A 17,944-nucleotide genomic window follows, 5' to 3' on the forward strand; every position below is an offset into this window, starting at 1 on the left:
GGGGCGCTCCTCATCATCAATCACTCTTTGCCAGCCTTGAAGAGAGCCTTTCAGCCTGGTGAGGGCAGCGGCGGCCTAAATGCAGGTCCCTGAGCCAACCTGCTTTCCCGGGCTGATTCCAGAGAGCGGGACACATTCCAAAGCTTTATAGCAAACAGGCCAAAAAAAAAAAGACCCAGTCACGTGGGACTGGAGATCCTGGGAGGGGCTGGGGCCTGGGAGTCACCAAAACACAGAACACCTCCTTTTGGTGACTAGCCCATCCCGCTTCTCCTCCTCTTACCACCCCGCCCCGCCTTCCACACAGAGGCACCCCGGTCTACCAGTCCTCGCCACCATCAAAATGAGGAATAAACAATTACGAGTTTTTACATATGAGTAATGTATGACATGAACGGCACATACCTTCTTTTACTGAGCTGTTAGTGTTATGTTAGCAAATTCATACAAACTTTCACTCCATCAAAAATATGATGCAATATAAAACTGGAATACTCCATTATGCAAAAAAAAAAGGGATAACATTCAATATGACAATAATTCTGGGAGTAACAGCACTGACATAAGCACATACACCTCAAGGGAACTCTAAACATAATGCACTATTTATAATTGCAGTTTGTTCTACCTCTAACATAGCACGGGAGCCCAAAAGTAACTGCACTTGAAAATGCGTCTTGATAACCACCCAGCAAAAAATGCTAGCCCAGGCAACTATGGGATGCTGAAGTGATTTCAAATTTCACTTTATGAAGGCCCAAGTTTGCACAGGCGCGGCCCAGTGTCGTCCAGGTAACACAGAACGAGATTCCCAGAGAAAAGCCCACCTTCTTTCCGCAAGTATCATGCACGCCCCTACATCAGGTTCTATAGTGGAGATGAAAAGGTCAAATAGTTTATATAATCGATACCTTTCAAAGCATACACCTTTGTAAAGCCCCTCATTAGACACTACCTTAAATTTCATTATTTCCAACAGTACTGCTACAAATGAAAACTGCCCTGAAATCAATTGGCAATGATTTAAGATTAAGTTTTCCCTTAATGTACTGCTATATCATTAGCCTCTCTAACTCTGCGTATTGCGGTTTAGAAAAAATTAATGGGAGAGCACATATTTAAATTTTGCCCTCTTGCTCGTTTATTAACTTTACAGAAAGCCCACAGCAGAGTAAGGCTTGGTTTATGGCCATAATATTGTGAATACTAAACAGCCACTGGTTATTAGAGTCTGCAGCACAAATCGGCTATTTACAACTCTCCCACTACTGGGTAGTTGATAACTAACAATAAAGTTAAGGCGTTTGGAGAACTACTGTTCTCCATTATTGCCTCCTACATTACATTAAAGCCACACAGATAGTTGTGACTTTTTAGCCAAATCAATTTTAATACAGATTCAATGTATTCTTTAAAATAAATGGTTTTTAATATATCACACAAGAATATAGCATCTGTCTCAAGCAAACCACAAAATATAACAATTCCAGAATGAAAAAAGAAAGACACATTGTTATTTAGTCTGCCTTCCTAGGCAATGATGACGACGACACAAATGTAAAAATATGTGAGCCATTGCTCAGAATTGGAGTCTTACCTTTGTTTACAATGACAGTATTGAAGAGTTTTTCAGAGCTGGCATCTGATGCCTGAAAAACAAGAAGGGAGAAAAAAAATGTGACATTATTGTTGTCTCTACCTTCGTTACTATTATTTTACATCCGCATTTTAGAAAAGCCAACAGGGGAAGCAACCATTTCCACAATCCTCCATAAGGTGGTGCTAGGTGACTGCGTGAGAGAGACCTGCGCACAGCTCTTTGCTGGGGGAAAAAATCTGGCTTTAAAAACGTGTCCTTATTAGATGTATTATCTGTGCAAAACATATTTCTATGAGATGATACACAAAGCAATTCAGCTCGTTCACGTAATGATTTTGCAATTTCGTTGACAGATCATTATTTTGGAAATGCTACTTTTTTCATATTTGCAGACATGCCTATTTTTCAATTTTCTTTTCACAATCCAGAAATGCCTATTATTTAATGCCATGCTTTTTCTCACTACAAAGTGTCGATTAGCGCTCCCAGGAATTAATGTATAAAACTACTCATCTGGTGACCCTGAGGTTCCTGCCCCTTACAGTACCCAGGATGACCTTGGTATTGAAACCAAGCAAGTTGAGCTGCCCCCAACACCGACAGTGCACATGCCACCAGCATAATTTCCCTTCCATTTTCTAGAGATTGTGTGTGCTAATTATTACACCGGCTTAAGGCAGGTGAAATAAGCCCGTTGAAACAGCGAGAGTAAAGCTAGTCTAAATTATATACACTAATGTTCTAGAAACTAAAAATGAAGTCACTTTGTAGGAAAATAATGTTTCGAAAGGACCGAATAATTCTAGAACTTGAAAAATTAAAAAATTAAAAACTAAGCACCCTTACTATTTAATTTGAAGATGTGTCTGTCTACACTTAAAGTTATAATGGCTATGTTACATTTATGCTGTTTTGGCCACTGAATCCTTGTAAGAAACCACTTATCTTTCTTTCACACTTTATAGAGATGTATGTTTGACAAAGCAAAGCACAGAATGTTGAATACATTTAAAAAAGAAAGAAAGGTAGAAAATAGAGGAAGGGGAGATTCTGAAGTACAGCGTGTTCTGACTTTGGGGCTGGGTTTCAGAGACAAAGAAAATACTCCATTTAGTTTTTCCATGTTATGCTGACAGAGATGAGATGTTCCTGTGCACATCTGGGGACCATGTTCTAGTTCTCAAAGCAAGTGATACAGGAAGACATAAAATATTTTTATTATGACTACTTTTCCCTTTATTTTCATTCTAATTTTCCAATTTCAGGGGTGGTTCGGAAAATTGAGATTTCTAGATAATGTGAGTTTCCCAGGTAAAAACTTAGAGAGGAGTATTTCACCATTCTTTGATGAAAAACTGTATTTGATTTTAATTGAAATGGCTATATTAAATTAATGGCTTAAAAATAAACTCTAGCTGATATTCTTAAAAGAAAAAAATCTGCTAATGAAATCATTGTTTCAGATTAAAATAACCCTTGCAGATTGTGGAATTACTTATTACAATGAGCCTAACTGGCTCAAAGAAATATAAAAATGAATGACTGCACCCCCAAAGCAAAGCAAAAGGCACAGGTAAGGAAAGGAAATGGTTCCTGACTGAGTTTTGATTTGCACTGGCCTGTGTGTCAGTGAGAAAGATGGTGTAGGACAGAGGCCGTGGGTGAAGGCGGACAGGGCCTCTGGTTGTCTTCCACACCCTCCTTCGGGGCTGCCACCTTTGTCAGCCCCACTGGGCTACAAGCTGTGTTCTCAAGTAAGTGGTTGAGGGATCCTACGTCTGAAGCAAAACTTAGATGTGATTATTATGATGCCGACCAGTAAGTTATGACAGAAATAAGTCTGACAGGATATTCAGAGAGGCTTAGGAATACACCTTCTAATAAAAGCTTTTGCAGCCCTTTAATTTTCTGATACATGTCACAAAGCCTCTAGATGCCTCTTGCAGCTGGGGAAAGGAGTCTCAACAAGGCCGCCACAGAGAAACACCCAGAAGAAAACGATCGCGATGGGGCTTTGGCTGATCATAAAAGGACCCTGGATGCCTCGTCTCTTCCATTCAGGTGGTTAAAACTGTGGCTGACCGCTGCCCTGAGAGTTAGAAAAGAGCTTCTTACCCAAAGTCTTAAGTGGAAACTACAAGAAAATTCTTTGCTTTTCCTCCGTAAACTTTCCAAATTCTACTTACACTTTTAAAGCATTTGAGCAAATTATTTGGCTCCTTGAGTTTTAATGTTTGGGATGTTTTCATTTTTACTGTTTTTAGGAAAAAAATCTCCAATTCCTTATATACCAGGACTATCTTCCTATTTTTTTTAACGTCAGGAACGACATATGGAAACGCGGTGCGCGCCGAGTCTGCAGAGGAACGAAACCCTTTCTCCCCTCTTTTGTAACGCAGGGCACCTTCACATGCTAAAGACCTTTATTTAGATTTTGCTCGTCATTTCGTTTCATCCCCATCATTCGGTGATGGAGGATGAGGTCTTAAGTGGCTACATGTAAAACATTGATACAAAAAAAAAAAAAAGAAAGCTTTTTTGGTTGCTTTTTGAGGAGAGCGCAGATTTTTTTATTACTAAAAATTTACTAGGCGCCGTGGTTGTTTAAAGAAAAGTTAAATAAGTCAAACAAATTGAAGGAAAGAACAGAGGGAAACCAGTAAAAGCCTTTCGTGCAGAAGCGGGTGGGATGCAGCCGCTCCGGTTCGGGGTCCCCCTGAATTTCCTTCGGCCGGAGGCTGGGGGGCAGCCCTCCGCACCCGCAGGAAGAAGGAGTTTTCAAAAAGAAAAGGGAGACCTCCCCAAAACTTAAGCGCGAGTTCTTTCCCAAACTGCCGCCGATCCCGAGCCCAGGTCTCCTTTCTCTTTGGCACCGTGTGCGGGCCGGGATCCGACCTTAGCGCGGGACCGCGCAGCCCAACGCCAAGGTCTGCGGCCCCAGTCGCGCAGGCCCCGGCCGGGCTCCGGGTCCGGCGGCGCCCCGCGCGCGGGGAAGACCCAGGAAAGTCTGCAGCCCTCGGGCCGCCAGAGCAGTTCCGGCCGCTCGTGCTGCTGCTCCCGGGCCGAGCCACGGGCCGATGAGGAAAGTACAAAGGCGGGCGTCCCGGGTGCAGGAGAGCGCGGGGCAGAGAGCCGACGAGGGGGCTCCGTCGCGCCAGACGCCGGGAGCCCGCCCTGCTGCCCCGGCCCGCAGGCTGAGCCGCCGCAACAAAAGACCCCGGACCCGGCTGCCTCCCCTCCGACCGTGGGCGGCGGGCGAGGGGCTGTGCCCCCAGGGCTGCATTACCTGGTCGCAAAGGGTTAAGTGGTCCTGTCAGCCCCAAGTTCATGGTTGGGTTCCTTAGCAGGGTTCACAATGGGGAGTCGTCAGAGACCAGGGGAAAACCAGCCAAACACGCGAAGAGAAAACGCCCAACTCCGACTGGGCTCCGTTCGCAAGAGTCTCCTGCCGTCCTAGCGAAAGTCTGAAGTGGATGCACGAACCAGATCCGTACCGGAGCCACAGCTTCGGGCGGCGGGAGCTGGCGCCGCGCACACATCCGAGAGCGGCCGGGCCAGCAGGGCGGCGGCGGGGGCTGTGGCGGGAGGGACGCACCGGGCCGCGCTTCCCGCCGCCTTCGGGCCGCTCTTGCCGAGCGCGGGGGCGGCAGGTAATTGCAGGGACCCGAGGAACGTCCCGGGCGGGCCGGCGGGCGGACGAAGAAGACTGGAGCGGCCCGAGCCGCGGCCGCGGCGCGCGGAGCTAAGAGCGAGGCGGCGGCGGCGACAGGACAAAGGAGACCATGTGCGGAGGGAGGGAGGAGGGAGAGGGAGGAGGAGGAGGAGGGCGCACCGTGGCGGCGGCGGCTTCTCCCCGGCGGCAGCCTTGGGCTCCGCAACTGCCGGGCCCGCCTCCCCAGCAGCGCCACGGGCCGCCTGCTCCTGGTCCCGCCGCCGCCGCCGCGCCGGAGGGGTGCGCTCCGGGAGTCTTTATTTTTGGCCAATCTCACCGGCGTGCGGCGCGCTGGGGGCGCTGCAGCGGCCGGGGCGCCGGACGGGCTACGCCGGGCCGACGGCGCCTCCGGGCCGGAGCTGGCGGGTGGTGGGCCAGCGCCCAGGGCTGGCTGCGCTTCGGCCCGAGCTCCGATCGCGATCGCGGGCGCCTGCCTCTCCCGTCGGCTAACAGCTCAAGTGAACTCCATCAGCGGCCGTCACCGGCGCCGCGGGCACCCTGGCTGAATGGGTGTCAGAAGGGGGCGGCGGCGGCACCGGGGGCCCCTGACTCCGGACTTCGCTCCCCGATTGCGCCGAGCGCGCCTCCGCCAGACGCTTGCAGCTCTCGGAGAGGGACTTCCTCGGCGCGCGGTGCCCGAGCCTCCGGTGCCACCGCCCCTCCTCCGTCCCGCCCCGCGCGCCCCGCCCCTCGCCGCCTCTCCTCTCGGCCTGGCGCCCAGTCGGCCCCGCGGGGGCGCAGTCCCTGGGTGCGACCTCGACAGCTGTCTCTCCGCCCGCAGCTCGAGCCTCAGGTCCCCAAGCCGCCTTCCTGGCGGACGGGCATGGCGGGAACTGCAATGTCCCGCGCCCTCGCTACAGTTGGGGCTTCCAATATTGCGCCGAGGCCGGGAAAGGCCACTAGGCCCGTAGCCTGGACTTGAAGTGCAACCAGGCCAGCGACATCTGCACAGAGCAAGCTCTCTAGGCAAGAAAGTGATGTATGTGAAACGCCTGGTACATAGTAGGTGCTCAATACAAAACAGTAAGTACATTGTTGAAAATGGAGGAGCGTCAGAGTCTAGTATTAGAACATAAGGTCTTTAACTTCATCCCCGTCATCATCAAAGACTGAATGCAATATGTTAGGTCTTAAGAATAACTGAGGGCACCAAGTGGCCATTTACAAATACCCCCTCCTCTTATTCTTAAAATTCGCTGACCAAGTGAAGCCGGCTGGTTCCCTGGGCATCCACCACATACATAAGGAAAGGAATAAAGCAATGCCACGGTCTCACTACATGGGCAGCGATTACTTTCTTCCTAACATTTATCATCATTGTGTTTAGTGCTGGGGAGGCGGGCGCTGAATGACTACACACTTGGCCTTTGGTGGATTTCCCCTGGAACCCCACTCCGGCCCAGAGCATGCCCTGCCCTCTTCTGTCCACTGGTAGCCCCCGCTGCAGACTTCCGGCTTCCTCACTCACTATCCCAACCACAGCGGATTGGTAAAGGTGCTAGGCCACAGTACCTGGGCCATAGTGGGGGAGAAGAGATTCTCTGAAAACTCGCTGTGATTTTTCTCAGCACATGAAAAAAAGAAAAATAAGGCCTAGACTGCAACTGGGAGGGTCCCAGGGTAGAGCAGGCACACCAGGGAGGAGTGAGAGCGGAGGGAAGCTGGCAGTTCCTGATTTCCCTTGCAGTGCCACCATGCCTGCATGGTAGCTGAGAAGACAGGAAAGGAACCCGGCTGGGGAGAGACTTACACCACATGCCAATGATATGGAGACTACTTTAAAGCAATAAGGCCCATTCCTCACCTCTTTGAAGTTGAACATCTGTCACTGTTTGATTTCATGGCACTCTTAAAAAATGTCTCAAGGGGAGAAAGGGAGGGTGCTTGCTGTATGGCACACTTCTTTTTCTTGAACCTCCAAAAACAATTAATTCAGGAAATAAGAGGGTCTCCCTCTCTCTCTCTCCAGCCTCATGCCCTCCCTAACTGGTAGCACCTCATGGTGTTTCTAAAAACAGTGTTTAAAAAAGAGAGAGGTAGTAGAGGCTTTTCTCTGCCTCCAGAGCAGTCAGAAGAAAAGGTGCCTGGGAAGGTGTAAGTTTGGAGTTGGATTTTCCTATTGCTTTATAAGATGTCACAAAACCAGCTGAGGCCCTCCAGCCAGCGGGCATTCCTTCTGAAACTGTTTCTGCAATATCCAGATAGCTCAAAGGCAAACATTAAATTTTCAAGAAAAGACATTACAATGTTGTTTCTTTTGGAGCAATCAAAATGGGAAGGTTTTCTTGTCCTGTTGCCCTAATAAAATCAGTATTACAGGGAAGAAATTGCCAGAGCTCCTGCCATGTCCCCCTCAGGGTGAACAAAAAACGCACAAAAGGATGGGCGACTCGGGCGACCAGCTAAACAGCCACTTAGCCCTTGAGGTGCTTTTCTCAGGTAGCATTTCTGACACTTAGCATGCCTTGCATTAGATTGCCGTCTCTGATAATTAGGATTTCGACCACAGAGGACAGCCTGGGACAGACCTGCATGTGTCTGTGTATTTTTATGACCCATAATCAGGAGGAAGGCAGGAACACCACCAGCCAAGCCGCTAGAGAGCCCACAGAACGCAGCTTCTGCAGCATCCACGTTCGGCCCCCCCGCACCCTGCCCGTACACAGCCTGCTCCCCACCGTGGTCCACCACTGCCACTCGGCTCCACTTGTCAGACTCTCTCCACTGGCTTCCGAGGTGCTCTCTCCCCCTTCCTTTCTGGAAGGGAGGGAGTCAACGTCAGAACCGGAAGGGAATAGGTACAGGCAGCATCAGAAGTGCAGAGGACGGCAGGAAAAAACAACACGTGGGTAATCCATACACTGGGAGGCTGGGTATCCTGGTCCAAGGTCTGACATTATGACTTTCAAGAATCAAGATTTATTATTATTTTTCCTTGAGAAACTTAGCTTCCCTTTATTGAATTTTTAATCTAAAGATTATAAAGTCAAAAGTCTGTGACATTCAGAAGGTTTAGCATGCTAGCTCTAATGGTCTAACATCACCTTCTGTCTCTGAAGCAGCTTTAAGGAGAGCAAGTCTTACAGAGTGGGGACCCTGACAAGAATCAGATCGCTACAATATGGACTCAATGGTCTCTTCAGAATTAGATCAGTTATTTCAGAAACAAAAAATCCATTTTTGATATATGACCTAAGACCTTACTTAGCCAAGTTTATGATTAACTAGCTACAAGTTAAAACAAACATGCTAACTTAAATGTGGAGTCAGTCATCTTCCTCAAATCTCAGAATATACCTAAATGTATCTCAAGATAAAGATAAACTGGCTTTAATAACCAATGAGAGTTATTCTCGGCCCATCTAAAATGGAAGAGTTTTAAAGCTTAAAATGTGAGGCTTGACTCAATTTCTATCATAAATTACCAGAACGAGACTAAGCATTTTCTGGTAAAATATTTGTTACAAATGCTGGTCTGTATGTTGAGCATCTTATATAGAAAAAATTCCTTAATCTCATGGTGTTCTCCCTCATAAATAAGATGTACTTCAGGCCCTCACTCACAGAACATGTGCTGGGTGATTCTTGGGTGGTTTAAAAGAAGAGGAACTTTCCCGAACTTTTATATTTTAAACCACGTAGTTTGAAAAGACCGTGGTGGGAGAGTCGCAGGACACACACTCTGTCTCCAACTAGCCCTGGGACAGCTGTCACGCTGCCTGAGTTGCTTCTGTGTGGCCATGAGGCTCCATCTTGGAAGCTCCTCAGATTTTGAAAATACAAATTTCTACCTGTTTTTTGGGTGGAGGTGAAACGCGAACACCTGGTCCACATCACGGCCCTACTGTTTCTGAGCCCGGGGGCCTCACTGGTGACAAGAGACGACAATGGTGCCCGCACCTCACAGGGCTGTCGTCAGCGACAGCACCTGGCCCTCCGGATGTGGGGTATCCGTGCTGGCTACTATGGTTACAGATGACACTCATATTTTGATTACTGTGGAGAACAAAATAAAAGTATATTTGGTATGGCGGCAACGTACATGGCAGTGCCTTCTACTGCATTCTGTCGGTGTGGACCACCACAGTGACATTAAAAATAACCACATGGACATCAAAACAGCGCCAGTCCGGGGTGCCGGTGGTTTGTACCATCTGTCCTCGAAAGCCCCAACTTCACAAAGGCCTCACTGCGAACAACCGCTCCGGATGCGGCCAGAACCTGGACGTGAGAGAGTCCGGCTCACGCGATAAGGCTGGGTAACAGGAGGAACGTGCATCTCCTCCTTAGAGTACGAAGCCCAATTTTGAGTCAAGCGAAATGTTACGAGATTTACCAGGCTTTAAGAAGCCATCAACCTCCTAACAGCAAGGACTTCAATTTCTTAAAACATAAAATAGCATGCATCCCAATTATGTCATTTGGACGTGGTAAATTGTAATTTCCAGTTCAGAAAGGCCTACAGATTTGCTATGATTAAAAATGGTTTCTTACTGAGGCAGCAGCATGTTTTGCTTTTTGCTCCTTTTCTCTGTGTAGGACACTACATCCATTTGATTTTAAACCCCCTCTCAAAGGACTGGGTCATGCGTGTCTTCATTCGCACCACAGCCAGAGCAGCAGGGCAAGGAGCAGAGACACGTGCCCGGAGATGGAGCCCAGCACTTTGCGTCTGTGTGTGAGGATACGACCAGCCTCTTCTGTGACACGCCTTCTCTACAAACCCAGTTCCCTGCGGATCTCATTCACTTCTTGGAAAGTGTTCACGAGTCATGTGCCCAGCCCGGGACTGGCAGGCCTACTTCAACGGATGCATGATGAGCGGGACAAAGAGATGGCTGAGATTTCCCAGCCTGCCAGGGAGGCGGGGGCACCTGACAAGTGTCTGGATAAGTGATAAAATGACGAAGGCAGACTCAGGGCCTCTTGAAGACGGCTGCTGAGAAGCTCGGAGGGACCTGCAGCTGGACCAAGGTGCCTGCTGCTCCTTGCCCACGTGGGCGACCAGGAGTCCTCGTGTGGAGAACTAAAGTCAACAGGCTGCTCAGCCGTGGCAAGCAGGACATCCCCTGCTGCCAAGGTCACCTGGCTTCCCACCTCTGTTAATTCCTGACCTAGTGCTGCCTTCCATGCTGCCTGGCCCGGGAGAGTAAACCCTTTCCTGGGTCCAAGGGGTTCCTCCTGTGGAGGTCAATTCATTTTAAACTACAAACCATGATTCTCTCCTCTAGTGATGTATAGCGAGCCAACCTTGGGTGGCCCCCAGCCCCAAAGCTTTGTGTCTCCCACCCTTCTGAATAAGGAAGGTTCTAAATGGAAGGTTCATTACTTATCACTCTGAAAGGGGACTGCAATAGCTCACACTCTCGCTGTGGTTAAGCAAGAGCCTCTACCACCGCACGCCGGTGTTGCCACAATTGATCATGGGGCTGCAACGAGAGGGAAGTAAATAAGCCCAACTGGGCTGGTTTATGATGCATACTACTGAGACGCAGGGAGAAATAAATATTTTCCAAGTGTAGAAGTCAAGAAAAAGAATTTCACTTTCAAACTTTACAGTGTACTATAAACTACAAAAAAAAGTATAAAAAATGTAAAATATCTCTTACTTAACCTCTAAATCTACATTAAGATATCAATATTCAGAATCTGGCAGTCCCACAAAGAAAGGCAATGAAATGTAAAAATACATTCAATCTCTGCTTGTGTCGCCCGGTGGCACCTTACGTTTTAATTACGGAGGCCCGTGAGAGCAGGACGACGTGGTCTTCCTGGTCCCACCTGTGCTTAGTTCAGGCTCCTGTCACACCACCTAACATGCAGGAGTCTTTGTAGTTGGGGGTCTAGAGACCTGCATTTGATATCAAGTCCAACCTGCCTAAGGACAGGCACTCACCCTGCTCAAATCTCCCATCCTTGGGTCCTCTCACTATTTCTACATGGGAGTGGGAGTGGGAGAGAGGACCCGAGGCAATTAAAATGCAAAATGTGTGCATGTGCTACAATGATGAGCAGGACAAAATGTGCAAATAAGCCAATGGAAATGACACGCTGAGAAAAGTACGGTGTTAAATGGAAAAGGAAATGCTGTTGGGAGGACATCCTTTAGCTGTCTTTGTATAAATTATTTGGAATCTGATTCTTAAACGGGCTTGCTGGACATTGAAATTCACAGTCCCTGGCCTGGTGGCTGGGAGTGTGGGCAGAAGTTAGAAGGCCTATCTTTGAATCTAGTCTCTGTCACAACAGCTGGTTCATCTTGAGTTATTATTGAACATCTTCTAAGCCTCACATTCCCCATCTGTACAATGGAGCTAGTAATATAAGTCGACTCTCAGAGAGCACCGTTGCAAACATTAAATACAATAATGCCTCACAACGCAGCTTGTGGCTCTGCGCATCATTCAAGGACGACTCACCAGGGGGCCTTCAGACTGGGGCCGTCATCTTTGGGGGGGGAGGTGACTGCGAGGCAGCTGTTCTAGAGGTTGAGAGCGTGTCTACTGAAAACATGGCTGCTGGGCTCGACGCCGGGCTCTCCCTGCACTTTCACTTACTAGCTTTGTCGCGGTGAAAAGACCGCCTCGCATCTCCGTGCCTCGGTTCCCTTGTCCATACAACAAGGCAACAGTAGCACCTACTGTTATCACAGCAACTGCTGTGAGGGTTCAACAACTTAATGTGTGTAAAGCACTTGGAGCAGTACCTGGTGGTTATTAGCCACAAGTCATCTAGGAGGAGAAGTTCTTACTTTTGGTTTCATGAATGAAAGGGAGGTAAGCCGGGTCCTCTACGGCACCTCGACAAAGGCAGCCTTGCCTCCTCTCTGCTGGCAGGATGGGCCGGACGGGGGTGGGGAGGGGGTGCTGGGTCGGGGGCTCCCTCAGGAGACAGTGGCTGGCATTGCAGCCCTGTGCAATGCAGAGCTCCCGCCACGGGCTCCCGGCCACGAGCATGGTCTGGGGAAAGGGGGCCCACCCCAGGAGGCAGTGCCCGCAGCCACCGACAGGGGCGCGACTGTCTGTGCTTCCACAGACGCGGTACGTGGCCATGTTACAGAGGCTGCTGTGGGAAACGGGGGTGGCTGGTGGGCTGATCATGTCGTTCAGTTTTCTACGTACGAGGTATTTTAGCCACTTTAGATGGAGTGAGTTCCCCCAAATGTTCAACAGCTCAGGGGAGAGAAAGGCACCCTTGAAGCCACCCTAGATCTCCCTCGGGTGGATGCTTGAAGGATTCACCTGAAAATTGAGATGTTCCCTTATTTGGCCTCCCCGACCGTGTTTCCGATTAAACAAGTTAAACCAGGTACATGACTGTAACTTGAGTTGTTTTGTAGTGAGGGAAAACACTTTTCTATGTTAGATTAAAGGACCCTCATTTCTAGCTTCCGTTAGTCCCAGGGAAAGGGACTAACTAAAGTCCCTGGGAAAGTTGTTATTTTAGGTCTGGGTCAGGCTCAAAACACAATTTTAATCTTCCCTTCAGGGCCTTGACATTGGAAGGGAGGGAGAAACCAACTAATAAACTAATGAACTCTAGACCAGAAAAAGAGCAGAAGCCGTAAATTATATACCATGACGTCTTTTACTGGTTCTAAGATGCAGCCTCTCATAAAGGTGTGGCGGTACATACCTGGAGTAACACATGACCTTCAAAGATGTCTACGGTCATGCCACCTGCCCTCATAGCAACCCTGTGAGGTGAACAGAGGAACTGCTTTCCCCGTATTCCCTTTGGAGGTGGGGAGTCGGGACGACTGCACAGGTCTAACACATCCACCGCCTCTGCACTACAGGGTGCTCTAGTGTCCATTCCATTAGGTGAGTCTTGACTTCTCACTGTCTTGGCCGTGCCCGGAATTCCAACATACTCTTAAGGCTGAAATATGTCAGTTCCAGATCGAACTCAAAACAAACTGATCTAGAGAAGTTTCGAGATCCAAAGGGTCATAGGGAAAAGGTCATTAAGCTGCACAAATCCTACTAGGGTAAGTGCCAAGTTTACCTTCACAGGCTTTTTAGTGGGAAGATTATCGATGTGCATATGAAGGTAATTTGCAGAAGTCGCATGACAAAAGGTGGCTGACCACAGGGCAGCACGTCCTCCCCTGACGTCCCTCACAGGGTTTGCTCTCTTCTCCTGGAAACATGCTACCTAAAGATGTCAACATTACTTAGAGCGCTGGAAATTCTATTCTCCGTCTGCACTAACACACATGGGCCTAAAGAGGCTTTTGTGCTTTCATTTTAGCCTCATTATGGAGTATCCAGATGGTCCAAACATGTACCTGCAGAAATTCTTGGGCAACAATGAATCATCTGCTTCTAATGTTTTGCCATGTCAAATAGTCACCAGGATACTAGGTGGGCAGCTAGAACGGCAAAGAATGCCCTCGCTTCAGCTTTCCTGAAAGCGTTCTGTTGACCAATGTCTCTGACGTTTACCCTCGTGCAAGTCTTACTTTTTTTTTTTAAAGATTTTATTTATTTATCTTTAGAGGGGAAGGGAAGGAGAGAGGGAGAGAAACATCAATGTATGGTTGCCTTTCATGCATCCCCTGCTGGGAATTGGCCTGCAGGGAACCGGCCTGCAACCCCGATATGTGCCCTGACTGGGAATCGAACCACGATTGTCTGGTTCGCAGGCCCGTGCTCAATCCACTGAGCTACACCAGCCAGGGCCCACGTCTTACTTTTTTCTCCCTGTCCCTGCCACACTATTAGGAAGGAGTGGTCAACTCTAAAATGGCCACGACCATGTCTTCCATCTCTGTGGCTTTATGAGTCGAATGTGCACACTTGGCAAATGGTCACCTGCTGTCCACACGTCAACTGCTCTGGTCACACGCACTGCTGGTACACGGCGCAGGTATACATGCAGGGCTGGCCTGCACACCCACAAAGATCCGCAGCTCCTCTCCGGTCCTTCACTTACAGGCCTTTGTTTGAGATTAGTTAAACCAGCAATGTCTTCTTTTGCTCTAAACACAGCTTATCTCAAAAGTTTCCTTAGGGAAATATATCCAAGAAAATGTCTCCCATATGCTACCTGTTTCACGGCTCACCTCGGCACACTGTCGTTCCTTTAGTGGCAACAATTTCCTTAGTGGCAACAAGACCCTGCTTTGGTGAGCAAGGCTCAGGAGGGCCAGGACTGTGCGCTCCCATCCCCGCAACCAATAACGTCATCATTCCTCTTAACACCGAGTACGGTGCCCTTAGATCTTACATGTAACAGATGGTAAATAAACAATGGTCAGATCGATGACTTAATGAATAAATGACCATATCTCTGCCAAGTAAACAGAGAATGGAGACATTCTCACAAAAAATTGATTCAACTCCTTTGTGTAAAGTATCTTCCACAAACTGCCACCAGCTTAGGATGTCATGGAATACAGAAAGCCGTATCATCACAAGGTAACATCAGCCATGGTGGCCTCCAAGAATTCTGTATGTGTGCCATTCTTCTGTGAGAAGGTGGAGCTTATGTCTTCTACCCTGGACTCTGGGCTGGACCTGTATCTTTTTAACCAACAGAATGTAGAAGAAGGCATATGCTGGAACTTCAGAGCGTAGGTGTTACAAAGACCTAGAGGCTTCTGCTTCTTCCCTTTTGGAAGCTGTCCACCGTGTTGTGAAGAAGCCCAAGCAGGCCCATGTGGAGGAGAGTTAAGGCCCCGGGAGCTAAGCCCTCACTGAATTCCAGCTAAAAGCCAGTAACAGCTTGTAGTCACGTGAATAAGCACCTTGGGTTTGGCTCCTCTATCCCAAGCTGAGCTTGCTTTAGCTGATGCTGTGTGGAACACATGGACATTGTCTCTGCAAAGCCTTGACCAAACTGTAAAACTGTCAGCAAATAAATAATTGTTGTGCATCAAGCTACTGAATTTGCAGCTTGTTACAAAGCAACAGGCAACATCAATCTCAGTTATCCCCAATAATCAGCAAAAGAAAGAAGGCGACCACGGGGCAGGATGAGGCACACCCAGGAACGTCACCTTTTGCTGCCTGGCCTTTACAAGGGATGACGGTCAGAGAAAGGACACCAGCAAAACAAAGATGAGGAACGGCAGCAACAGCAGCAATCCTGAAATAAAAAACATCTTTGCCAAAATCAGGAAGAGTTTTCTATTTGATAACTTAGAAGAAAACCTAACTCGACAGTGTTAACGAAAGAATAAATCTGATCTCCCCCTTTCCTTCTGGAGGCTGTGAATGTTTGCAAAACTAAAAAGTCGTTAGTAATCCCATCTTTTATCTAAAACAGATTGCTGTTTTAAGCACAGCCTCATGAAACTGCAGGTTCAAAGGAACCTGAAACCAAATCAGCATAAAATCTGGAATTCTCATTTCCACCAAGTGCACAGCTGCCATGTGACAGCTCTTCTGTGATTTCAGTTTCAAACAGAAACTGAAAGTAGCTGAGGTGGCGTGGGCCACAGCTCCCCACTTTCGAGCCTCGCTCCCTTCCACAGTCGGGAGAGTCTTAGAGGCTTACCTCAAACCTCCATAATGGATCCCCCGTGTGGCAGCCTGCCTGGCAAAGAGAGGGGGACCCCAAAGTCAGGGGCAGTTTATAAGTAAGGAGGGTTGGGGGGTGCCCACATGATGTGAACACTCAGGTAATACTTCTAGGAGTATTAAATATTTTTAAGTAAATTCATACACAGGCACGCACACAAGTGAATCTGTTGGAACTGAGTTGCGGGGGTGGTAGAGCTCCCTTTGCCAGTTTCTGCATTACAAATACTCAGAAACCCACACTCCATACACTGAAATTTAAACACCAGCAGGTATGTTATTCTCTTTCACCATTCACTTAACACTCTCTCAGCTTTCTCTTCAGGTAATGACAACTCATTTAATTTTGGACAACCAAAAAGGAGGGGTAGCTTTGCCTACTGTTGAAATACCATCACTTCTGAGACACAAAGTTACACTTCGTACAGGGAAGAGCAACACAAAGATACTATGTATCTGGTCCCCCTGAGGAGTACACATGGTAGAAGAGGATTTTCTCACCAGAGTGGAAAGGGTGGATTTGACCAGAGCTATCCCAGACTTCCTCCTCTGATCCCCATATGATCAATTGCATTAATTAAGTGACAGCTGGCACGGGCCGCGTCAATAGCACAGGAAAAGCAGGTTGCAGCCACGCAGGGAGCGAGAAGCATGGCCTTCTCCTGCTCTTCTCACATCCCTCCTGCCAGGCCTGTGGGACTCTCCCTGTCCCCAATGCCCAACTCAGAGCCATCTGCTCCTCATGTTAACTTCACATCCACCAGTGAGGGAAGAGACGTGGAAGGGGCCCGTGTAGGCCTAGGGCGGCAGGCTGAGAAATTCACAGGGAAGTGAGTGTGGACCTTTAGGGCTCACTTTCACCTAGGTCTGCACCTCCTTTGAAGTTCCTCTACTGTTAGGTTACAACGTTTCATATTCTCCAGGAGGAAAAAAAAAAACTTAGTGAGCATCTGGTATTTATACAGAATCTTAGACGGAGTTGACGGATTTAATTACAAGTGTTAATAAAACAGGAAAATTGTAGCCAGGCTTTCAAATAGCCACTCGCCTATAAGTAACAAGACTTTCCTTTGAGGGGCTAGTTAAGAATGCAATCTACCGGTATTTTCCTAGCAACGAGTTTTCTTGGGAAAGGGGAGGCTGGTGAAAGTACAGTTGTTGGCTGGTAGCTTTTATTTTAATTTATGATGTTGTCCTTCTTATACAAAGAACAAGCTACAAACAACATTTTACTGGGCTGTGTGCTCTGAGTTGTTTTTCCATTTGCACTAGTGGGGAGGGATTTTTCTGTTACCGGTGCTCACTTATGCACTTGTGAAGTAAGTAGCTGTGTTTGAAGGCGCACCAGAAGGCCAGGAGAAGGGGTGCAAACGGCTGATCTATACCTGGATTGAGAACTGACCAGATCCTCACCGGCAGCAGGCTCTGGTGAGTTTTAAAAACTGGCTGCAAGGCCTCGGTAGACCATGGCAGGGAAGGAGAGGTGCTGAAGGAGTACTGGACCAGGCTGGCAAAGCCAGAGGTCCTGGGTTTCAGACGGGACCCAGTACCAAGTAGTGTGGCTTTGGGTGAGTGGCTGAACCTTGAACTTCATCATTTAAATGCATACTAATTGGGATGGACAATCTCTCTCACTCTTTTCCATATACATAAGATCCAGTATTTAGATTATAAACAGAGAATAGTCATTGAATTAGAAAAGAACATTTCCTCTTTCCATTTTCTTAATCTGTTTTTTAAAAATTATTTTACTGTTTTCAATGACAGTTGTCTGTCATTTCTCCCCACCCCTCCCCCCACACCCTCCTAACCCACCTCCCTCCCTTGCTTCCATTTTCTTAATCTCTAAGTAGGGCTTGCTGTTTCGTTGGACTTCTCTTTTCCGCCCCCACCCCCACTTTAGAGATTCCTGATAAATCAAATTCACGTCAGATGTGTGCTATGGTTTGTATTTAATCCTTCCACCTGGCAAGTGTGATTTAACTTCCTCATCAGAACGGCCCCGGCACACGTGCCCCCGGAGCCCTCTGCCTCTGTCACTCGGTGCCACGGGCCCATTAAACACACTTGTCAGCCTCGTGTTTTAAAAGCAAAACCAAAAGGGTA

General features: G+C 48.1%; 1 protein-coding gene across 5 annotated transcripts in view; it reads right to left on the reverse strand.

Moving 5' to 3' along the window:
• Positions 1 to 17,944, reverse strand: part of AUTS2 (activator of transcription and developmental regulator AUTS2) — a 1,159,817-nt gene that overhangs the window by 81,841 nt on the left and 1,060,032 nt on the right. For all 5 annotated transcript variants that reach the window (XM_053663485.1, XM_053663486.1, XM_053663484.1 and 2 more), the window contains exon 6: positions 1,598 to 1,649. In XM_053663485.1, the coding sequence (XP_053519460.1) occupies positions 1,598 to 1,649 (52 nt within the window). The remainder of the gene's footprint in view (positions 1 to 1,597; positions 1,650 to 17,944) is intronic.

Source organism: Artibeus jamaicensis, unplaced genomic scaffold (assembly GCF_021234435.1).
Source record: "Artibeus jamaicensis isolate MK-2021 breed Jamaican fruit bat unplaced genomic scaffold, CSHL_Jam_final contig_3182, whole genome shotgun sequence".
NCBI classification, from domain to species: Eukaryota; Metazoa; Chordata; class Mammalia; order Chiroptera; family Phyllostomidae; genus Artibeus; species Artibeus jamaicensis.